The sequence below is a fragment of the Phoenix dactylifera genome, chromosome 17 (assembly GCF_009389715.1).
Source record: "Phoenix dactylifera cultivar Barhee BC4 chromosome 17, palm_55x_up_171113_PBpolish2nd_filt_p, whole genome shotgun sequence".
NCBI lineage: Eukaryota > Viridiplantae > Streptophyta > Magnoliopsida > Arecales > Arecaceae > Phoenix > Phoenix dactylifera.
Genome location: NC_052408.1, coordinates 15,172,071 through 15,196,993, shown reverse-complemented (window position 1 = coordinate 15,196,993; position 24,923 = coordinate 15,172,071). Strand labels below are relative to the sequence as shown.

Below are 24,923 nucleotides of genomic sequence, written 5' to 3'. Positions count from 1 at the left end.
CAAAATCAAATGCCGCCTCCTAACCAAAGAAGTCATAGATAACAACCTCCAAGCAAGTGCCCAGGAACAGAAAATCAAAGAAATGAAATATTAGATAAATAGCTTAATTGAAAAGCAATTATCCTTCCATCTTCCCAAAGAACGAGTGAAGCTCTTTAAGAGCTTCCATCTTTTTTTTAAGAGCTTTCATCTTTGGAAGACAAAGGATGTAGCTAGAGCAGAGTGGCCTCATAGCTTTTGCCCAGTTCGAGAAGAACGATTTCTAGGAATCGTTTGAGCAAGCACAAGGTGAGAAAACATAGAAAGCAACGGGTCTGGAAGAGATTAGATTTGCTCGGCAATGTTATCTCTTTACATGATTTCTTTCTCCAAGAAGAAAGCCTGCAGGTTGCAGGCAGACTATTATAGTCAGGGATAGGCATTATGCTTGCACTGCTCTTGCCTGGATAAGTAGAACTCTGCATGCGATAAGCCTGGTTAGCATAAAATCTCTTTGGTGGAAACCCTCCATTTTATGAGAAAACATACAAGTTATGTGCATGTTAAATAAGAAACTTCGGTATTTACACAATTATGAGATGTGTAATATAAGGACCAGGAAATTTGTCCGCAATTTTGATACAGGTGAGTGACAACACAATTCGCTTGGGGAAGAAGATATAGTACAGATAGAATACTTGAAGCCATGGATAGATTCCTAGAGCCCCTTCTTTGGACGTTTGGAGGGCTTCATCACCATCTGTTTTCGAGCATCCTCAGTAGTTTTTCTTTCGATATACTGTTGCTGGAGAAGAGAAAAGAAGAGACTGTTAGAAGTGCTTGGAGAGGACAAGGAATGCAAATTGTATTGCCAATGGTAGATAAATTGACACTAAATCTAAAATACTTCAATATTCTGCGAGCCAGAGTCAGGAACTTCATGTGCCAAAATATAGATAAATGCTAGCCATAGACTGGAACTTCATCTGCCAAACGTAAATCAGTTACCGGGTCGAACAGGCAAAGTACAGACAAAACACACACACACACAGCTTTTCCATCAAAAAATAGGAGGGAAAAAACAAAAAGTAAAAGGACGGTGTGCTGTTTCAGATGAAAGGGGGCATGAGCGAAACAGAGGAACAGGAAAACAATACCCCCTTTTTCTGTGAAGCTGAACTTGAAGCCTTTAAATATTTTCTTGTAGTCAAGTAAGGCTATATTAAAATGTCTTTTAGAAAATAAAAAAAATCAAAACCACGTAACTGTAAACTAGAAGAGTATCACCAAGGCCCCTAGGACCCCTTAATTAGTAGATTCTTCACGTATACATATTCAGATACTGCAAGTTTTGTCCCACATTTGAATGTAAAAGGTAGAGGACATTAGGCTGCCTGCCAAACATCAGAAAAATTCAAATGATGAAATGAATCCTAATTTCCGACAAAATGTTGCCAGAGGCATCTCTCATTTTCTTTTTCTGGGATAACAGTGAGGTCCTATGTTACTTTCTATGCTTTGTTCCAGAGACATGGCAACACAACCAATTATTCAGGAAACCAGGCAAGCTGTCATTCTTGCGCCAAGAACCTAAGGTCAACATATGAATTTCCAACAGCATTCAAGTCAAAATTTAAATATATGACAATTTGCTACTGTGCTGTATCTTTGCTAACCACTTTTGTCCAACAAGGCCTTGCATATACCCATATAAATCCTTTAAAAAAATATCCTTGTATAACCGGAAAAATGTCATGCCTGGTCGAATGCACTCCCTTGTTACTAGAAACTCTGTCATAAGTTTGACAGAAATCATTATGAAATCAAATAAGCTTGACCAATGCAGGAAGTGGATCTCTCTAAACATTGGGAACACCATTAAATTGGAGATGATATTTTACTAAGGGTATAGAGAGCAAGCCATTCTTCCAACTTTGCAGCTTCCCCTAAACCTCTTGGCAACTGAGACCTAATCAAGCACTTCGTCAGGGGACAGTTATATAGTCAATGACCATCGAGTGATCTATTCACTTTATAACTAAAAACAGTTCAGCTCCTGCCATCACCAGCTTACTCACACAAATTCAGATGAAATTATCTTCCACAGATCAATCCTCAAACCAAACACTCACAGGGAACTCGGGTTGGGGAGTGGGGTGGGGGGTGAAGGTTATTTGTTATTAAAAGGAGTGTAGGATCTACATACTGGACCATACTGACCGAAATTCCATGCAACCAGAGCTTTCTCCAAGTCCCTAACCTATAAACCACTAAAAGCTTCCATCACAAATGCAAAAAAGAAGAGGGGATGCATGCCCCTGCACATCAACAGTACTCAAGAAGTCTGAAGAGACTACTGACCAACAAGCAGAAAATACTATGATAAATATTTTCAATGAGCCAATCAATGCCAACTAAGGCCCAATACAAACCATAGCTGCTCTGAAAAATCATAATACACCTCCCAAAGGTCAATTTTGAACCCAAAACCTGACTTTTGCTATGTAAAATATCAAACGTTTATAAGCATGAATCAGTTTATTTGATATATATTTATCCACTAAAAGACTTTCTATTTTAACGAATTAATATTCTTGCTTGCTTATTATATTGCTCTGCAATTACCACCAATCTATTTGGAAACAAAAACTAGTATACAAAGAACCTGATCTGCTATAGCTATGAATAGATGAGACATCCAGAACCTATGTAGTTCCATATTGGTCTAAATTTATGCTATAACTGTATAACACTTCAGCAGACTCCATAAAATGGTAAAAGTTTATTCATAGCATGTGATGAATGCAGAACCTCTAACGTAATAATTTTGGTTATAATTAATTAATTGAGAATGTTAAATATTAAGCAAGACAGGCAGAATGTTTACAACTTATAAGTTTTAGAAACTAAATACAAATATTATACCAACCTGTTCCCACTTTCTTTGAAGTTGCAGAAGCTCCTGGCAATAGGCAAGACACTCAGAATGGTAAGCAGCAGCAAGTTCTTTTATCAAGGCCTTCCTTTTGATGATGCCAATCACTTCAAAATAAAAAGAGCAAGCATAAGCTAAAGAGTCTTCAAAAAGGGTTGTGATCAGGGAAGAATCTTGACTGGATATTTCTAAGATCGTGAAGCTGTCCTTAAGGACTTGTTTGGAACATTTTCTTTTTCCATAGCTGAAGCAGCTATTCCATTTTATGATACATAAACTATAGTCATTTATACATAAAACATTCAGGTGTCCTCATTGGTTGTTTAGTGTACCATCATGCAAAACAGTCTTGCTCAATTTGTAATGACTAAGCCCAATCATACAAGCTCCATTTTCCTCATATGATTCGTATATGCAAGGTATCATACTATAGGTAAAATGCCCATCAATGTTTCAAAATTCAACAATCTCCTTATGAAATCATAGCATGGATGAAAGTATTTTCCAAATTATACTACCTAAGGTTCTCAGACAGCTTCAAATACAAAAAACCAATTAGATGACTAAACGCCTTGCCCAGGACCAAGATCCTATTGATCCTAGGGACTGTACTTTGGATATAACACAGCCATCAAAACAAGCCCTCTTGTGAAAAACCAGGGCTGATGAATTACCTTTTGTTGGAAAAAGGTAATTATAAAGACCCGAGTTAAAGAAGGCATTCAAGCTAATATCGGTAGTGCTAATAATTTTTTTTTTTGTATTTATCCTTTTCATTTCAGTGAAAATCACTGATGTTATGAACACAGTTCCTTATGAGGCTTTTTAGACCCAAAATTTAAACAAGTTAAGCTAATTCTTCTCCAGATGAATATACAATCATATCTGCGCTCGTCTAAAATGCTTACATGAGTCAGCTGTCCCAACAACTACAACCAAATTTGAACCCAAGTCAGCAAAGTTCTCAAACGATCAGTTCATGCAACACATATATCAAACGAAATTCCTTATCAAGTCAGAGCCATCTAATTTCTGAAATCATTTCCAATTTACATTATTCCTATATATTCAAGGAATTACTGGTTGAAGCACAAGAACGAAGCAAGAATCTTGAAGTTGCAAAATAAAACATAAGCAGAACTGACAGACCTCTATACACTTCATACAACAAGAATATATGCAGGGATGGAAAATTTACTTCGGCTTGGATCGAACTGAACAGGTTCATCTTTGGATGCTGCTGCCTGTTGCTCGGGTGGATCCTTCGCATCCATCAGCGAACCGCTTTAACACTGCAAAAAGAACAAGTAAAACCGACTCACGTCCAAGAAAACAATTTTAATACAACCAAATAGAATAAAAGAATTTCCATGACCCAAAGCAGAAAACCCATAAAAATCAAATTAAAAATTCCCAAATTAGTCGCAGTTCAGTTAAAAACAAAAAAACAAAAAAAAGGATCAATAAATCCATTTGTTGCAACAGTATACACTTTTATAACCAAAAAAAAAAGAGAAAACCCTAGTTTCGGATCTTGGCATCAGAATTGGAGAAATCCAGATCAAGAGGAGGCGAAAGATATACGACAGAATCCAAAGAAAATATAGGAGCGAATCAAGAACTAGATCGGAATGCTACCTTAAGATTAGCTCCTCTGTTCCGCGTTCTTCCGTCCTACCGTCTCCGTCCGCTATTCTTCTCGAGTTTGGCCGCACCGTCGTACATGGGAGTGGAGAGCCAGAGATGCGGATAAACCGGGGCGAGACTACCTCGGTCCAACCTACCACAAACCCGGCCCGCCCGACCGGTCCCATAGTGGACCGAACCGCATTCTTTAACGTCTGCGCTTGCGCCACCGACTTCACGTGGCGATTATTCACCCACCGTATCTATCAAACTACGGAGAAATCTTTAATTCGGACGGGATCACAGCCGTTCATGCTGTATATGGCGTGCATACCACGCGTCAAACACCAGTAGACCGTTTGTGGTGGACTCACACCAGATCTCTTTTTGAGTGAGCGCTCCGCTCCATGAGCAAACCCTCCTCAAAACCCCAACTTGGCTCTCTCTGATCTCTCTGTTTTATCGAGAACTCTTCCATCTCTCTCTTGCTCGCTTCGATGGGGACGTCGGTGCAGGTGACTCCGCTTTGCGGGGTGTACAGCGAGAGCCCGCTTTGCTATCTTCTCTCCATCGATGGCTTCAACTTCCTCATGGACTGCGGCTGGAACGATCTATTTGATGAAAATCTCCTCAAACCCCTCGCCAGGTTCAATGCCCTTCCCTTTCTTCTTCTTCTTCTTCTCTTCTACCCTATTTCAATTCTTCATTTCTTTGGATTGCTTCGCGTGTATTTCCTTATTTTCCATTTCTTGAATGAAGATGGGTAATTTATTTTGAAACCCTTTGATGACTCGGTCAAAAAAGTGAGACTTTTTTTATGCCTATATGAAAAATTGCCGTTAACGATCTTTTTGGATTCTTTAACCTTTGAACGAAACAATTTTTAAACCAAAATGATTTCTTCAAGCTCTACAGTCATCCCCAGGTTACTTTTCTCTTTCCTTCCTTTCGTTTCTTGAATTAGGGCTACAGTTATGATACTGTTTGATCTATATGCAAAAAAGAAGTGAAAAATTTTCATACCAAGTTGAAAAAAGTAACGGATCTGGATCTTTTCCAATTCATAGCCGTTAACGATCTTTTTGGATTCTTTAACCTTTGAAGGAAACAATATTTAAATCAAAATGATTTCTTCAAGCTCTACAGTCATCCCCAGGTTACTTTTCTCTTTCCTTCCTTTCGTTTCTTGAATTAGGGCTACAGTTATGATACTGTTTGATCTATATGCAAAAAAGAAGGGGAAAATTTTCATACCAAGTTGAAAAAAGTTACGGATCTGGATCTTTTCCAATTCTTTGCTTGTTTAAAGGAAAGATTTTGTTACACCTATAGGGTTTCTTGAAGACCTATGGGCATCCCTAAATTTCAACAGGAGAAGACAGCAAAACAATAAAGTAACATAATAAAATAAAACCCTAGATGCTGAGAAGAAAATAGAAGGTATGTGGCCTCACTCGAGAAATTTACTTTAATTAAACAAATCAAGAGCCATAATTGCACCTTGTGGCAGAAGGCAGTAGAGTACACCATAAAAAAAAAAACTTGTTTATCCTTCAGGGACTGTTAAAACTCCCATTCAAAATGAAAGGTGGCCATGGAATTTTTTCCTAGATTAAGATAAATAAATTGACTTGTAATGATCCTATTGACAAAGAAAGACTACGAAAATAATACTGTTTTAATGGGCAGAAAGCTGATGACATATATACCAATATTATATGACTATAACCTAAGGAGGAGTCCACATGCCATTATAAACTACATTATGATGCTATGATGATTTCAATTTAGTATCATGGGCAGCACAAAATGTCCTGCAAGAAGGGCCAGGAAATCAAGCGTAGTTTTTTTTCTCTGCTTAAAGTAGAACTTACAGACCGTTCTTGGGGTCTCATGCAAAGCTTGGAGTTCAACATATGTAGACAACTAGAAACCTTGTGGATGGTGGGCCTATAGGTAGGGAATAAAATAGACTTTCAGTTTTATCGTCCTTAACACTGCACATGTTTGCTAAATTTGACTGCACTCATGTAGCACATATATTAGTTTTTAAAATTTCTGTTGGGAATGTTTTGATTTAATTTAAATAGCAAAGTTCAAATTTTCAATAAATGCAGATATCTAGATATATTTCTGGGCATATAAAAATATATTATGCTTAGATACAAGGACATGAAAAATGAGTCTAGATGGCTGCCTGACTTATAAAGTGTTTGGGCACAAAATTTAGACATGCTTAAGAGTTTGAAACTCTAAACTAGCATAGAATATCCCTAGACAGACGCCCAACAGTCTCTCCACTAAGAAGCTACATTTAAAGGGCATTTGTTCCTGGTAGCTATCTGTAAGATTTCTACCTTAGTTTGACCAGCCGAATGTTTATAGTACAGTTTTCTCATATTTAAAGTTTGTGTGTTCCCTATGTCAATGTATCCCCGTAGATGATTGATTTTCTACTCTAACTGAGCTTGCAGGGTAGCACCAAAAATTGATGCTGTTTTGCTGTCACATCCAGATATTCTTCATCTTGGTGCTCTGCCATATGCCATGAAACACTTTAAACTCTCTGCTCCAGTTTATTCGACAGAGCCTGTATATAGACTTGGTCTTTTGACCATGTATGATCATTACCTTTCTCGAAGAGTAAGCTTCTTCCGAGTCTAATCCTCTATAACTCTGTCGTAAACCTTTTAGTTTGTCATATTTTTATTATGTGGATTAATGTAATATGATTGTATCCCTCAACAAAAACATAATGGTGTTCAGTTTTAATTGTGACTTAATGCTAATGCCAGTCATTATGTTTTTTTTACCACACATAGCTGTCAAATCATAGGTCCAAAAAGTAAGTTGTATGATAATTTGCTAAATGGAAGAGAGATGATACTGTATTTCAATGGTTTAACATGATATTTTACATTTTGTTTGAATCAGAGGCATAAATGAAATCATATAATTGTCAATTTCATCATAAGTGTGACGACTGCTTGGACTGTCCAGTAACATCCCATGCTATGTAATACTTATTGCATCACCATTTGTGATATTGATGGTTTGTGTAAGAATTGACATGTTCTAAAATGTTAGTTTGGTGAGGACAAAGATCAACATTGTTCTTAGAAAGTATTTTGAACATTCATCAAACATATGCAACTTATCCTGCCAATTTAGTGCCTGCTATGCTGCATGACCAGAAGAAGGCTTGATTCAAGGATCGAGCAATTTACTGCAAACTACTATTGACTTCATTTCAACCCTACTGCAAATTGTGTCACTATACCTCCATGACGTCTGGGGGGAGAGTGGTACCTAGAAATGCTTTAAACATGCAGAATATATAAATACAAACAAGAAAATTTACAAAAATCTAATTCAAATGTAGTCCATAAATTATAAATTATGAGACCATAATACAATATTTAATGAAAATATAATCCATAAAATATGAGAAATGCAAAACACTAGTTGAAAAATGAAATCAGTTAATTAATGGTGATCAATCATTTAATAGTAATTGTTCTGAATCTATGATGCACTGATTAAGTGACCTTATTACTTTCACATCACAATGACTTGTGATTATCTGATTGGTTGCTTATAACAACCAATGGCCTGCATTGCTTGCTTAGACTCTTATTCTGAAATCCTGTAAAGACTACCTATTAAGCAGTAATGGTTGATATATTTATCTTTTTTGGATGTTATCATTATGAGTGGAAAGGAAAAAAAAAAGAGATCACATTAGACTTGCGGAAGAAAAGAAAGAAGCCATTGAATAACTATGAGCGAGTATCTAGGAATAATTTGAACTAAAATAAACTTTTGCCTACAGGTTTTTCCTCCAAGTCCTTTTGTGTCAGAAAGTTTGATGGGAGGAAAGAGTAGGACCCCAACTTTAAGATCAGTATCCAAAAATATGATTTGTTTCGACCTGTGAACTCATGATAGCATGGTTGATAGTAGACAAAGGTTAGTGCATTACTCTTATGCTGCATTTGGAAGCGGAAAGAGGGAGTAAAAGTAATATAACCCAGTTATTCCACCCTTTTTCAGTCAAACACTCAATGAATTACTTGGTTAAAGCCACTTTTTCAGGAGGGTAAAGCAGACATTTTCTGAAAACTTGGTAGACAACTTTTTTGCCTTACAATCCTCTTTGCTCCACTTAACCTAGGAATAATTACTCCTCCATATAGGGTGGAGTAATTTTCTGGAGTAAAGAGGACTGAATAACTCATTTACTCTGGGTTAACTAATTCTGCTTCCAAATGCTGCCTTGTGCTTGTATCATGCAGCTCAGAGAGTATGCATCAAGCATAACACTAGGCCATGCTATGCTTCATATTGATGCAAATACGCGATCATTAATGCTGTCATAGAAATCCTGTTTATGTATCTGCACACCTTTTGAAGTGAGATGATCTTTAATGGACTTATAATCAAGACCAACAATATCTGTTAATTTCAAGTTTCAACATGTTTTTGCTCATAGTGAATGGTAGAAGCCAAATCATCCCAATTCTCAAACATGCATGATGATATTATTGAACATAACAGCAACTCATGCTTTACACTGCATTAAGTATTAACGATTCTTAACCCATGAATTATTGTTGAAAAAAATGTTTTGGTGTTGAAAAGTGAACAATTAAGCATCTTTAATTTTAATCCATAATTAGGATACAATATTCGTGCCAAGTAATATATGTGAAGGCAACCTGATGCAGGTTGTGATTACAGTTATGTAGTTAACTTTGAACTAACTGTCTTGACTCTTGCCATTTTCTTTTTTTCTCGTGTGCCATCATTGTCTCAAAAAGCACATATTGGTATTATATTTTACCTGTAAAAAGGATCTTACTCCTTAATGATTAACGAAGAAAAAAATCTCTCTGGTTGCTACTTCGTGACATAAATTATGCGTATCTGAGAAATAATGCATGCAATCGTATCTGAGAAATAATGCCTCATATACACATCTAATTTGCCTCCTTTGTAGTTTTTCATGTCAGATGAGTCAGCTGTGTCATTTGCTCGTAGTTTGCCATTAATGTGAAAATCTCTTTGTTGCTACTTTATTGGAAAAGTTTCTACATGATCTATTTAGTTGCTTGCTCTAATTTTTCTTCCTTTTCTCCCTCATTCCCAATAAGGTTATTATCTTTATGAATTTTGGTGTTGGTTTTAATAGGTTGCTCGTTAACCCCGTTAACACTCTTCTTTTGCAGCAAGTTTCAGATTTTAACTTGTTCACTCTGGATGATATTGATACTGCATTCCAAAATGTTACTAGACTGACATACTCCCAGAATTATCATTTTCCTGGTTAGTATAATCACAGTGATCAGTTATCTTCAGCCTTTTCAATGTCAAAGGTGTAATTAACTTGTCTCTCAATAGATAAAGGAGAAGGAATTGTTATTGCTCCTCATGTGGCGGGACATCTTCTGGGGGGCACCATGTGGAAGATAACAAAAGATGGAGAGGATGTAGTCTATGGTGTTGACTTCAACCATCGTAAAGAACGGTTACATGTCCCTTGCACATTATATCTATATTTAAGAAAGCTTTCAGTATACTGTTTCTGTTGTCAAAGAGATTAGGATTCGAGCTCACTGAACTTGTTTATCAGGCACTTGAACGGGACTGTGTTAGAATCTTTTGTGCGACCTGCTGTTCTGATAACAGATGCTTATAATGCCTTGAACAATCAGCTTTACAAACGTCAAAGAGACCAAGAATTTATCGGTAGCTCTCTTTTGCCATGCTATCTTATCAGTTATCTACCTTTTGGTTATTACTTGTTCGGCTTCTTGTACCTTAAAGGATTCTCCAACTGTCCTATGGGGTTCTTTCTTTTTTCTTGAGTTGGAGCTTTGTTATAAACTTATTTACATATCTAATGCCTGTAAGAATTAGAATCATAAGTACATTTGCTAGATTTTCACTTCTCCGCCTCCTGAAATAACAGTCCAATTATGAAGACATATAGCTCATATTGAGGAAATCTTTGGTTTATTTTATGATGATTTTGACTGTGTTTTTATTTGTTTATTTCTATCAAAACAATTGCTATAATCCTCCCTGCCAGTCTATCATTAATTTCTGCATTTATTAATTTTGTGTCTAATCTTTGCTGGTGATAGCATATTCAGGTCTAGTAATTTCTTCAGATAGAGTTACCTCCCGTCCTGTGGATCTTTGGCAAATGTTAATCCCTGTTTTGGTTGCCACTTAGTGTTAGTTGGATATAATTGATCATTCATGTAGGTTGTTATGTGCCTTTATAGTCTGCTAATGTTGCACTTCCAATCACAGCTTCAACTGTTATAGTCTGCTAATGCTGCATTTCCAATCAAAGCTTTAACTGCATTATTTGCTAGCCAGCAATCTGCATTTACAACTTTAAGTGCATCAGTGTAGCATCATCATTGCCAATTTCCTTTAGTAATTTGTTGCAGCTTTAAATTGTGATACATAATGTATGGTGTCATCTATGCCATTTTCTATTTAATAATTTCGAGTCAAGCTGTAAATTGTTGAAAGTGTGAACATCTTTTTACAGAGGCAATACTCAAGGCTCTGAGGGCAGATGGAAATGTGTTGCTTCCTGTTGATACAGCTGGGAGGGTGCTGGAACTTATTTTGATACTAGAACAGGTCAATTTTTGTCAACTTATATCTTGCTTATCCTATTCATCGAAGTGCTTTCAAGCTTTATCTTTCATTTATATTGCAGTATTGGGCACAGCAGCATTTGACTTTTCCTATCTTCTTTCTGACAAATGTGTCTACAAGCACAATCGATTACGTGAAGAGCTTCCTTGAATGGATGAGTGACTCGATAGCAAAATCCTTTGAACATACACGTGACAATGCCTTTGCATTAAAGTAAGCTTCATTTGCATTTATTATTCAAGTCATCCTTCTTGTTTTGTCTTAACATATACTATTCATTTCGAAATAACAAATATCATTCTCACCAAATGCATGTATGCGGCGATTCTATTATACTCCACAACACTGACATTGTGATATAAGAAATTTTATAAAATGTAACAAAACCTTGATTTAACATGTTGATGCTCCATTGAACTATGGTACCAGCCAAACTAGTGTAATGCACGCTAGATCTATGAAACATCACTGGTGTCTGTAGCAATGACATGCTACCCACCATTTAAGCTATTGGCTCTTCCAATGTCCCTACAAACTGCATGCGGGGCCTTCTATCTTTTCTAGTCTGTGAAACTACAGTTTTGAATTTTCTCAGAATGAGCAAGATCTGTAGCTTGTTTTAAATTACAATAAGATTTTATGAGTGCATCATATGTTGTATACCTGGGGAGGTCGGGCTTTACTATTACTTAACAAAAGCTTATGGACCTTGTTCTGGCTTTCAATTCATGGATTGTTTCTAAGCTTTTAGTACAGGGTTCATTTCAATGACAGCCAAACTCATTGTTTTTTCTTACTGAGCCTTATAAAGCAAGTCCTTAATTTAAAAGTAGGCGTTGTTGCTTGGAAAAACTGTACATATGGGTACAGGCTGCAGTCATAATTTCATACACAACTTCTATCATTTTTTTTCCTGAGATTTTCTTTTTGATATATTGCAGGCATGTCACACTTATAATCAACAAGAATGAGCTTGAGAAATTAGCTGAAGTCCCAAAGGTTAGCATTTAGTCCTCAAATATATTGTGCTTTTAAGAAGGAAAATGAACCCCTCAAATTGTGCGTTTATGGAGGAAAGCTAACACACCTTGTTTAGGTTGTTCTAGCATCCATGGCCAGTCTGGAGGTGGGGTTCTCTCATGATATATTTGTGGAATGGGCAACCGAAGCAAAGAATCTAGTACTTTTTACGGAAAAAGGCCAGGTATATTGATTTGGCATCATATCACTCTTCTAGCTATAACATGTTTCTTTGTTGATATTGGTAATTTGGAAAGCAAGGTTTGTTGTATCAGTTTGTACGGCCCCATACTAGGTGTACTGTTACTGGTACCAAAGTAATACTTGGTATGGGGGGCACTTTGAGTGTTGGTACACCAAACTGACCCATATCAACACTATACTAACATGGTTCCTGTATAAGGCTTAATGATTATGTTAATTTGATATGTTGAGCAGGTTGCTTTTAGGAGAAATCTGCAATTCCTACAAAGTTAGAATTTAATGGTTTTCTCCTTTAAGTTGTATGCGTACAGTATATTATATGTAAGTAGCTACATATTTCTTAATCAGGTAAACTGCTGTTTATGCCTCTGCAATAACTACCAACTTATAGGCACAGCCTTATTCCTTGAGTCGTGTCAATTTTTGTTGCCTAACTTCAAGTTCTACTACTATTCTCATCATGTCAGTTGATTATTTCATACTGTTCATGTTTTAGTTTGGGACACTAGCTCGCATGCTTCAAGTGGATCCACCCCCAAAAGCTGTAAAAGTTACTATGAGTAAGCGTGTTCCACTAGGTGGTGAAGAGTTAAAAGCCTATGAAGAAGAACAAAGTCGAATTAAAAAGGAAGAAGCTCTAAAAGCTAATCTCATCAAAGAGGAGGAATTAAGGACATCTCCAGGAGCAGATGCTAATGTGGCTGTCCCCATGGTGATTGATGCAAATTCATCTCATGTTTCATCTAATGGTATAGCCTCTTTTTTTTTTTGCGATATTTCGTCTAATTACTTCTTTAACAAATTTGTCACTGTTTCAATTTTGAAATGTTATCTGCTGCAATGCATCTTTGTGGTAATGTTCATTTGTATGGAAAACCTCCTAGTCTGAAGTTAATGTAGAGTTGCTGTTTAGATAGAGATTGACTCAGTCATTATCTATGTGATTATGTGTGCCAAGTTCTGGTGGAGACAATGAAGCATTCTGATATCTTGAAATTATTAGTTGCCAGAGATTATTATATATTAAATATTATTGTTTAATATATTTAACACAAAAAGATTAATATTATAGTATTTTGAAACTGACTTACCACTTATGATGATTAGATATGTTAACAGTGAAGTTGGGTCGGGACTAATGCTTTAGTTGCATCTTTGCATACCTGCTTGATTGTTAGTTACACTTCTTATATCCAGGGAGGCAGGGACTCAGCACTTTGCATGTCTTTTCCTTGTTTCACATGATTTTTTCTTTTTAATTAAAACGTGTAATCCTACATATTAAGCAGTTTATATTTGGTTCCCTTCTTGATTTGGAATTCATGGTCTTATCTTTTCCTGATGATGGCTATATGGAGCAATTGATACACATTGTTTGATATAGTGTACTTATTTTAAATCCATATATTTGGTTTTTGATGCACTTTTCAGTGGCTAGCTCACGCTTTGGTGAGCATCTGGACATCGTCATTGATGGATTTATTCCTCCAGCCACAAGTGTTTCTCCAATGTTTCCCTTCTTTGAAAACACAGCTGAATGGGATGATTATGGTGAGATCATCAATCCCGATGACTACATTATTAAGGAAGAAGACATGGATCAGGCATCTATGCAAGTAAGTTTCCACATGTTAATATAATACAAAGTACATGTATGGTACCACCTAGATAGCTATGATGTTAAACGTGTAAATCTGTGTTGTAATTCTTATTTTTGTTGCTTTTACTTTGTTCGATCTTGCAAGATGACCCTACGGCAAACTCATGTTGCACGTTTAGATCTTGTTAGAAGATGTTCATACCAAAACAGAGTCTCATTAGCTTATGATTTAGTAGAATGATTTGAACTACCTTTTATAAGTCCAAAAAAGTATATTACTAGAACTACTCCTGCGCAACTGCTGCTGCTACTATTACTGCTGCTACTGAATTCACATCTACTACAATCTTAATCAGGGATATTGACAGTAAACTACTTAATTTTCTGCTGAAAATAACTTATTCCATCAAATAATATGATGAGTGAATCAGCTAATATGTGAAGTAGTATCATCCATTCTCTACTTCTGAATTCACATCTACTACAATCCTAACCAGGGATACTACTGAATTTTCTGCTGAAAAATATGCTCATTCCATCAAAATAATATGATGAGTGAGTCAACTAATATAATGTCATCCAGAACATAAAGTAAATTCATCGCAGACAGCTAAATGCATCTGAATTATCCAAACATTTATAGTCATGTCACTTACAAGTAAACCTTGGCCAAAAAATTCCTAATTCTTTCCTTCTAATTACTGGACTGTATGAAAAAAACTTTTTTTTTTGTAAACTGTGTTTCTTCTGTCTGAAAATTTTATAAATTAATAAAGGGTCATGTGGTGGTTTCTGTTGGAGGAGAAATAATTTCAAGTTTTCTAAGTACTTTGAAACCTTGTACATGACAATCTTCACCTTAAACATAATAGTTAACAAGTACTACTTAGTATCTGCTTGCAAACAAATAATGATTGTGCGTCTGTCTTTGTAGCGTGTCTTGATGATTGCTTACTCCTTAACCTTTCCTTTTCATCCATAATGTTCATTTTCAGTTGTTTAATGTGCTGCAATTATAAATATATGTTAATTATTTTCATGAGTTTATACATGGATCAACGTCATCGGGCGGTTCTGCCCGTTTTGAACCGTACCGGTGGCTCACCAGTATGGTTCTGGCTCCGAAAATGGGACGCATTCCTGGAGCCGGATAAGGAGAAGGAAAGAGAGCGAGCGGGGGAGGGAGGAAGAGGGAGAGGACGCTGGTGGAGGGCCGGCGAAGCCCGATGGAGATTGGTGGAGGCTGCAAGGGGGCCGACGCCGGGCTCCGTCGAGCTCTGCCTGCCCTCTACCGGCGCCCCTCCCTCCCTCCCCTGCTCTCTCTCTCTCTCTTTTCCTCTCTCGTTCTCCCTCTCTTCCGTTTGCTCCGCTGTGTTGGTATGGGCCCAGTGCGGGCCCGTACCGAGCCGTCTCACCGGAAAATCTGTACGGGGTCGGGTACTGGTTCCTCCGACCTTGACATGGATTGTATGTAGAGGTTGTTTTATATGTGCATCCTCAGTGTAGTGTTTTGCTCATAGGGTGTTGAGTCTTTATCAAGAAATGTTGAACCGGTCCGTACCGACCGTTCAGCTCGTACCGAACCGGTTCGGTCTCTGATCGGTCCGGTTCGGCGTTAAAAAACGGTACTGGCCCGTATCGGCCAAGCCAATTTTTTTTGGGCTTTTGGATGCGTGAACCAAGCCGAACCAGTGGTACCGGTCCGAGCCGGTCCGGTGGCCAACCGGTACGCCTACCGGTACCGGTTTGGTGATCCTTAATCTTTATAAAGTTTATGCAACTAGTTTTATTTTCTTGCTATTTCCTTGATTTTCGTTTGTGAGATCCAAATCTGTGGTCCACTACCTTGTTATTGGTGGAACTCTCATGGGTTTCTCATCTCTAACCCATAGTTATCCTTTTTACGCACCCCCAATTGGTCTCATGAGGCCCAACTCATCTTGGTAGTCCCTTCCTCTTGTTCTTAATATTTAGCATACCACTCCCAATTTGCTGGTTGGTGCATCATTGTTGTGGTCTGTAGTGCTTCTTTCATGAACCACTGTGTTAATTATTTGCCAGTTTTGCATTCTGGCTAGTTATTAACATCTTTGCATTTTCTTGCCTCCAGTAAAATTAGGGACTCTTGCATGAGCCTCTTCTTGTCTTGTTCCTCCATGACTTGCAAAACATTTGTTTTTTCCCTTTTTTAATCTTCAATTGACTTCACTAACCCTTCCTTTTTTTTTTTTTGGATTAGTATCTGATATTCCTCACTTATTCTCATATTAGTTTTGTTATATTCAGCCCTTTAGTTTGGCTTTCAGGGTCCATTTTTCCTTCGCTGCTCATCCTATAGGTCTTTTATGGCATTTCTTTTTGCTCCTATCCTTTTAATTGGTGCTTTTTCATCAATTTGCTCTGCTCTCTTCCTTTTATCGTGCATCAAAATATTCACAACAATAGCCTTCGTTTTTCCCCCATTTTTGTCATGAGATCCTTGCATTTTTCATGATCAATTATTTTTCTACTCATCTTTTGCCAGCCTCTTTTATTATTTTATTTTTTTCTCCAAAAGTTAAGCCTTAAAACTGGAGTTACTGGATACAAAGTCCCTCCATGGCCTACCCTAGGAAAAAGGCCTATATCATTTTGCTTCACAAGCAGTTCTGCTTCGGCTATCTTGTTTCATAGCTTGTTGTGGTGCCAGCCTATGTGGCCAGGTCCACTAAACAATTCTACTTTGTTATAGTCCATGTTTTAGAGGTTTTCTTGCATTTTCAGCTTGTGACACACTTAGAATGCTTGCTTCCAATTGATTGGCATTTTTTTTCATCTGTTTCATCTCACCACCTCTAATTTCTTTAAAAGCCTATTGCATCACTGCATTTCCCATTTACGACTTTGGTTTATCACCATCATTTGTACTTCCCTTTCCTTATCTAGTAATACAATTCCTATGATATTTCACTGACCCTCCCCCATGCTTTTCTTCATATGTGATATATCTGTTTTTGATGTTTTTAAGTTCTGAGAAACTAGTTTTATCTCTCTTCTGGTTAACACTTAAGCTTTGTTTATGATCCACCTTGAATTATAGGGTTGGTAGTGACAAATAGTACTGTCACCTATATCTACTGTATGTATGCTACAACTAAAACATGTTAACATTTAGGGTTAATTATGTAATGTTCTTCTTATATATATACATATATATACATATATATACATATATGTATATATGTATACATATGTATGTACATATGTGTGTGTATATATATATGTATGTATATATATAAACTCTATATGTGAATTTTGAAACTTAGGCTGCATTTGGATACCAAATAGCTAACCAGGGGGTAGATACATTAAGCAATTGGTGACCACCATATAAAGTTATCTGCTGTTTGGTTGACATTTTTGAGGTTAGTGGGAAAATTGTGGAAAAAGTGAAAAAAAAAACTAGAGAGAGAAGAGAGAATTCTGGTGGTTGACTTTACTTCACCCTCCCCCATGAAATAAAGTTAACTAGGTTAAGTTGCTTTTGAGGGCACTGTCTGTTCGAATAAACTTAACCCACACTTTTTGGCATGTGTTTGGCTGGTTAAACTGATAATCCACTCATAACTAGTAAATAAACCAGCAATAGGACACAACCTTAATGTGGTGGGAAATGTTGCTTATAGGATTTTATTACCTTGATGAGAACAATACATTCAACCAGTGTTACCTAGGCACTCGTGTCTAGCTCCAATAATCCATATCAGATACATAGCCGAGTCAAATATGTGTTGATACTTTGATACTTATGAAGTTGTTCGGTAGCCACTTTTTAAGATTGCAGGAGTTGAACTCGTCCAATAATGAGTGAATGGAACTCTTCCATCTGATATTAGAAGTGGGTAGTTGTTCTTTTCAAGATTTGTTAAGGATATAGGCATTGATTATTGAAACAACTTTGTAAAATATTATTTTGCTAATATCTTTAAGTTAATTGGGAAGTTTGAATCAGAAACATGTATATTGAATGATCTTAACAAACAATATCTTTTTAACCTTTTCTTTTTAAGGTTTAAACAGATAATATTTAAAGGTAGAAACATATAGTTTAGTTTAATTTATATGCTATTCTATGTATCCTTGTATCTCTCTTTTTCACTCTTGCCAAGTCAGACACATGGATGCATGTATGAGTCTGATTGTTACATCCGTGTCCATGCAACACTTCATTCAACTCAAACACTTGATCTTTATCTTTCATGCTGGCTGGGCAAGGTATGTCAGCTCTAAGGAATATAAGAAATCTTGATTCAATTTTGCTGCTAGCTTAAATTGTGTATTGTCAGCTATGATTAATATAAGGATATGGTGCTCAAATTTGCCATATGGTATAGGGCTGTGATACGAAGATGCCTTCTTCAATGGTTTTTTATATTCATAAAAATTATAACCTTTTATCGTATGAAAGGTCCTGATAGTAAGCACGGAAGAGGGATTTCTTGCATTTGATTGTGTAAAGCATACTACCTTCCATTAATCCATGATTTGACGTATAATACAATTACTTGGTTGTTCATTAAGTTTCAAGTACTTTTTCTTTGACTGCTCACTAAGTTCAAGTATTTTTCCTTTGAATCTTCTGTAGAAAGGATTATCTACTTGTGCAGAAGTCATGAGTTAATTTGATTGTTACTATGATATAATTTCATGGGTTTAAGTTATTTGATTCATGAACAAGTTACTTTTTTCAGTGCATTGGGGGTGAACTAGATGGTAAACTTGATGAAGGCTCGGCCCACTTGCTCCTTGATTCAACACCTTCAAAAGTTGTCTCAAATGAAATGACTGTAAGTCAATTTTGTTTTTACAATAAGGGATTGACAACCATGTAGACAAAGTAAGAACTCAAGATATAATTTTGCCAATGGCTACATCTTGTTGTTTATGTTTTTTCTTTTTTTTAGTGGACATATAACTGTTTAATTTAACTTGTCAACTATTTAACTTTTTTGTGGGAATCTTTTTTTTGTGTTGTAATAGGTTCACTCTCATCCAGATAATCATTTTAGTATTTTTTTTCCACATGGATAAAATGCATCTTGATTATTATATACGTACGTATGTATCAATAATTAAATGATACATATATATATTTATTATTGATATATATCAATAATGTTGTATATATTATCCATAAAATGATATATATATATATATATATATATATATATATATATATATATATATATATATATATATATATTATGGATAATAGTTTTCTTTCCACATGAATTTTTCCTTACCACATGAGCAACCAACTCAACAATTCTTTTCTACTCTTATCTTGTTATAATTCTGCAACCTGTTCTGGTGGCCGTTGTGCACCTTATTTTGGAACTCCTCATTGGAGAATCATTTTCTTAAATCTAGCAGTGGATAAAATGGAATTTCATACGTACCTTTGGGTATGATTTTTTGTTTTTTATGTTCATGATAGGTTATTACAGAATTCACAAATATTAATGGAAGTTCCATTAGTTGAAGGTACATCGTTCCATTTGGTTTTTGATTATATGCCAAGCACATTGCAGGGTGTATTTCAACTGTGCAGATTAATTTGTCATCACAATACACAGTTGTTGAATGTTGTCGAGGCTTGGCTATCATGGATTTGTCGTTTAGACCTGACTCCTGGAAATCAACATAATGTTCACCTTTAAGTAGTGATGCTGTGGTAATTTTGTTGTTTGTTACATGTGCTGATGTGCCTGGCTTTTGGATCTTTTCAAATGATCTTACTTCCCATGATTGTGTCAGCAAAAGGTGCAAGTCCAGTGTGGGTTAACTTATATAGATTCCACCTAATATTTCAGGTTCAAGTCAAGTGTGGGTTAACTTATATGGACTTTGAGGGCCGGTCTGATGGACGCTCAGTCAAATCAATCCTGGCACATGTGGCTCCTTTGAAGCTTGTATGTCATTCATGTTTTTATAAGTAATTTTTTTCTTAGTCTATTATAAGTTCAACATTTATTGGCTTCAGCTTAATGCTGTCCTTTGGTACCTGCAATGTTAATTTTTGTAGTAGAAATCTATTCATTCTTGATGATGTTTGAGATCTGATATCTGAAGTATGTTACCGTTTTCCTATTTCACTGATTAGAGCTTGTAGATACTCTAAAGTCTAAACATTGCTTTTGATGAGTTAAAGGGGAGATTGTTTTGAATCTTCCACCCTGAGGCTGGCTGAGATGCTTTTGTTCCAAGACCAGCACTCTTTGGTGCACCTTTGAGATCATCTTTATTGCCTCAGGACAACACTCCAAACTTAGAGTTCTAATGATTAGTATGAAATTATCACTTCATTCTGTAGCCAATTCATTTCTGCATCTTAGTTATTACTTGTTCATCGATGTTCACCATGAGAACATTAAATATTCCTTGTCTTTGTTATTTTAAGGTTCTAGTGCACGGATCAGCAGAAGCTACCGAGCATTTGAAACAACACTGTGCAAAACATGTTTGCCCCCATGTATATGCTCCACAGATCGACGAAACAATTGATGTCACTTCTGATTTGTGTGCTTACAAGGTAGTTACTTGGTTTTCTGACAATCTTTTTCAGTAACATACTGATTGTAATTTGTTGCTGCATAGAATCATTCCCACAGATCAGAATTATCCCGAGCTTCCATAAGCTCTCCCCCCCCCCCCCCCTCTCATGCTATTTTTTTTTCAAATGATCACAGGTGCAGCTTTCTGAAAGGTTAATGAGTAATGTGATCTTTAAAAAGGTGAGTAACTTAACTATTATTGTGATTTTTAGTTCCTACTTCCAAATCTAGTAGTTTGACTTTGCAGTATGTTCTCATATTTAAGCAGAACTTAGTGGCTATACCATACTAAAATAGGTTATATGCAGTAATCTTTCTGAAAATGAATAAACGATGCAAAATGGTCTAAGAAAGGTGACGACAGTCAAACTCAAACCAAACTGGATTAGTTACCAATTGGTGTGCAAAGTGGAACTTCTAGAAGTGACTAGGAGAAGCCATGATTTTTGCCAAGCATGAGCTTGCAATAAACATCTGAAAGAGTCTCTTCTGCTTTTATGTTTCTTTGGGTGATGAGTAGGTCAGCAAAAAATGGTGGCACTATTCAGACCACCATCATGATCCTATTAGTTGCTGAATCATCGCATTGAATGATAGGCAACCAGATTGCATTTCCTTGGCAACAAACCAAAAAGAAAAAAACTGTGGTGTTTAGTTCAGCTCATGTGCTATTTTTGATCAGATGGCAAATAACTAGGCACCATACTCCATTGCTGCTCTGACGGTCAGTTTCTAGTAGATTTGGGCATTGAGCACAGGTGATTTCCACTATGGAATAGATGGATTGGTTAATAGAATGATAAGAACATTGGGCAATGATCCTACTTTCTGATACCAGGTATAGTCCTTTTCTTTCCTCCCTTATTTGTGGAGGAATACAGCATGTAGGTGTTGCATTATGAGCATCAAATATTTTATAAGATATTCTTCCTGTGAATTGTTTTGGAAAGCAGGTGGTCATTGGTTAGTGCCAAGAATGCTGCCACCTCCTTGCAGAGGAGAGAAGCAAGATCCATTTATGCATGGTAGCTTATAGTTTGCATAACGATATCATGTGAGCTGGTACTGCAGTTAATTTCTCCAATTCATGTCACTCATCCCTATCTTGCATAGTTTCATCATGGTGATCATATGGAAAAAGAAGAAATGCTGTCTATTTTAGTTTGATGTAAAAGTTTTCTTGTCAAAATAATTAGTTTTGACAGTAATTTGGCAGTCAGTATGAATTCGATTTGTTGTAGTAAGTAACCCTAGTGATTTATCCATTTACATCCTTCGAAATTTTAATACTACTAACAGATGGGTGACTACGAGATAGCATGGATTGATGCGGAAGTAGGAAAGACCAACGACATGCTTACCCTGGGTCCTCTTTCATCAACTCCTCCAACTCACAAAACCGTTCTGGTGGGAGATTTGAAATTGGCAGATTTCAAGCAGTTTCTTGCAAGCAAAGGTGTCCAGGTATTTTAATGTAGAAGCAGTTCATTTTCTGTGAAAATTTTGAAATTCATCACCACAATGATTTTCATATGAAATGACTTGTAAGTGACTGTAATAAAATTCTCACTCTTTTTCTCATGTTCTACTGTCTTTCTATTAAATTGTTAACTTGCATATCATAGCGGTGAAAATTGCTGAGATGGGATGTGTCGGTACATGGAAGGCTAGGTTTACAGATGAGCACATCAAGGTGCATGAATTGTACCAATTAATGGAGAACCAATATAGATGGTTTAAGCATCTTAAATAATGATTTGACGTGGCCCGAGCTTTGAATATGTATCAAGGCTGTGTAAAGAGGATGTAATTTTTAATCAGACTAATTAGAAAAAAATACATAATTTTAACTCCATATGATTGGATGGGGATTGTTGCTTGTTGTCAGAAAGACGATATCCGAAAGAAAGAAATTATGTTTCTTGATATGTACCTCGGTCATTTAGTAATTAAAATATGGTTTATGACGTCTTTTGTTATTAACCATTGACTATTTGTACGTCTATTTCTCGAGTATCCTGAGAATTGCATAAACCTGTACTAACAGACTGTGCCCAAACTGAGTGATTCTAAGCATATGCTTTGTTTTTCCCAATTAGTAAAATTTTCTCCCCACCATTTGAAGTATATATATTTTGTTATAACTGTAATTTACGTGCTGAAGATCTACACATGGTACTACCAATTGCTAGATGATTTTATAAGTCTGTTATATTAAAGAGCAACTTAACAAGTTGAATTGTAGGCAGATCCTGGAGTTGCCAGTGGGAGTTAATTTTTGCATTCATAACAAGAAGCTACATAAAGTAGAGGTGCACAGTTTCTAATAGGAAATTAAAAACATGCCTCCTATCCAGACAGCAAAATTGTGAAACCAGCATAACATTTGCTTACATGTAAATTTTCTTTTCAGATCATGTTCCTTCTGAAATCTTAACAGTTGTACATATCTGAGTATTGTTGATGCACAAGATAATGTTATTCTACTCATCATCTTCAGGTAGAATTTGCTGGGGGTGCCTTGCGTTGTGGTGAGTATGTCACAGTTCGCAAGATCAGTGACTCCAACCAGAAGGTGACTGTTCTTGATTGCATTATGGGTTTGAGCCCCATAGCTAAGTTAATTGGGAAGCTTTTGTGGCATTGAGTTGGTCTAAACCGAGCTATCCTGCAATTAGGAAATTTATTTTGTGCATTATAACTTCAAGATTCTAACAGTTCTCGGTCTTCTCTTTGATATTTGTATAGGGCGTTACTGGTACCCAGCAAGTGGTCATTGAAGGCCCTCTGACAGAAGAATATTACAAGATTCGAGAGCATTTGTATTCACAATTTTACCTGCTATAGCCTGATGTGAAATTCCGTGTATTAAACATCTATATGAAAAATGAAATGTCTGCAGGCTCATTGTAATCTTTCCACCCCTGGTGAGATAAGTGATATAAGGTCAACCATATGGTGCCGTGCATTCGGTTACTGCTATCGATCCAAGCTACAAAGGTGTTGCCAGTGGTGGTCTCTGGGTGAGCTTACCTCCATCTGCAAACTCAACCAGAGCTTCATATCACCTGTTCTTCAGCCTCTGTTGTCACATTGACATCAATTAATGGTTGGCTTTATGTTTCGTTTTCTAATTTTTTTTCTTTTCAAAATACCACTTGGGAAATATCAGATGTTATAAATGCACTACAGCAGTGTTGTAATCCTGAAGGGAGGCTGTTTATTGTCAGAAAAATTTGTATTTCTTGAAATATATTGTAGCCGCTAGTTTGCTGCAATTTTCAGAGACCATCTGCTGCTTCCTTCCCTTCTTTTTACATCCATTATCTGGTCTGGTATTAATTGATTCAACTCCAGATTTGCAGCATGTACCTTTTGAACAATAGAATTTTCTTGTTTTGAGACTCAATATCTAATTCTCTCGGTAATTTCAGAACAAAGCATGCTACGTTCTAGCCATAAATATAGACATCAGATTTCTAAAACCAGACATGATTGGGACACTGCCTCAATTGTCTCGCATGAATGCCCTTCTGCTCTTTGTTGGCCGAACGGGCGGGTGAGCATTTTGATTTGCTTTAATCTGGGTTGAAGGCTGAGTGCACTTGGCATGGTAGGTCAAGACTCAAGGGGATGGTGATCGATATTGTGGGGAAAATTATTTAGGTTGTGGCTATCACCAACCTTAAATTTAATAAAACAGGCCTGAATGCAACCTTTATGTCAAACTTGAAAAATAAACAACAATGGGTTCTTAATGAAGTCTAAAACTTTTAATGAAATAACTTTTTTCATCAACCCATTGTTTAAATAAATAAATCCATCCTTAATTTGTAAGGAACCACCTCTTCAAAATGGATGCGGCTTCTCAAAATTAGCAAATTTTGTAGGGAGAAGAGCTTTGGAGGTCCAAAAGTTTTTGATCAGAAATCCTTTGCAATTTTCGAGGGGCATCACATGGGAGCTCTCAACCCCCAATCATCCATCTTCCACATTAGGATTCATTGCAGCAAAATACACAACCAGAAACCAAAAGAAACTATATTTATTGAGGCCACTCATCTTAACTAGAAAAAAAAAACCCTAATTCTCGACGGGACATACATCGACTCCTGGAGAAAGCTATATTCCTTTTTATCCCAAAAAACAAAAAAAGAGGCAAAAGCCATAGCTCTAAAAGAAGGAAGAAGCCCTAGGTTTAGGGCAAAGATGAATAACTCATACATATAGTCTATAGAGAGAGAGAGGAGAAGTCTCGAAAATCCGTCTAAAGATTCGTCGAGCAATC

The 24,923-nt window shown here is 36.5% G+C and overlaps 2 protein-coding genes across 2 annotated transcripts; one reads left to right on the top strand and one right to left on the bottom strand.

Annotated features, from left to right (window-relative positions):
* Positions 1–477: 477 nt before the first annotated feature.
* LOC103705536 lies at positions 478–4,681 on the bottom strand. The gene is made up of 4 exons (XM_008789278.3): positions 4,553–4,681; positions 4,113–4,206; positions 2,909–3,021; positions 478–784 (listed from the first exon to the last, which is right to left on the bottom strand). The coding sequence occupies exons 2-4, from the start codon at positions 4,186–4,188 to the stop codon at positions 698–700; spliced, it is 276 nt and encodes a 91-aa protein (XP_008787500.1). The 5' UTR covers positions 4,189–4,206; positions 4,553–4,681; the 3' UTR covers positions 478–697.
* Positions 4,682–4,953: 272 nt separating this feature from the next.
* On the top strand, positions 4,954–23,952 carry LOC103705537 (cleavage and polyadenylation specificity factor subunit 2). Its single transcript, XM_008789279.4, has 18 exons — positions 4,954–5,186; positions 7,015–7,183; positions 9,769–9,865; positions 9,941–10,067; positions 10,173–10,288; positions 11,106–11,200; positions 11,280–11,431; positions 12,160–12,217; positions 12,315–12,422; positions 12,939–13,191; positions 13,874–14,058; positions 18,773–18,868; positions 19,895–19,993; positions 20,482–20,613; positions 20,771–20,815; positions 21,935–22,099; positions 23,136–23,210; positions 23,384–23,952. The coding sequence occupies exons 1-18, from the start codon at positions 5,038–5,040 to the stop codon at positions 23,480–23,482; spliced, it is 2,220 nt and encodes a 739-aa protein (XP_008787501.1). The 5' UTR covers positions 4,954–5,037; the 3' UTR covers positions 23,483–23,952.
* The last annotated feature ends 971 nt before the right edge of the window (positions 23,953–24,923 follow it).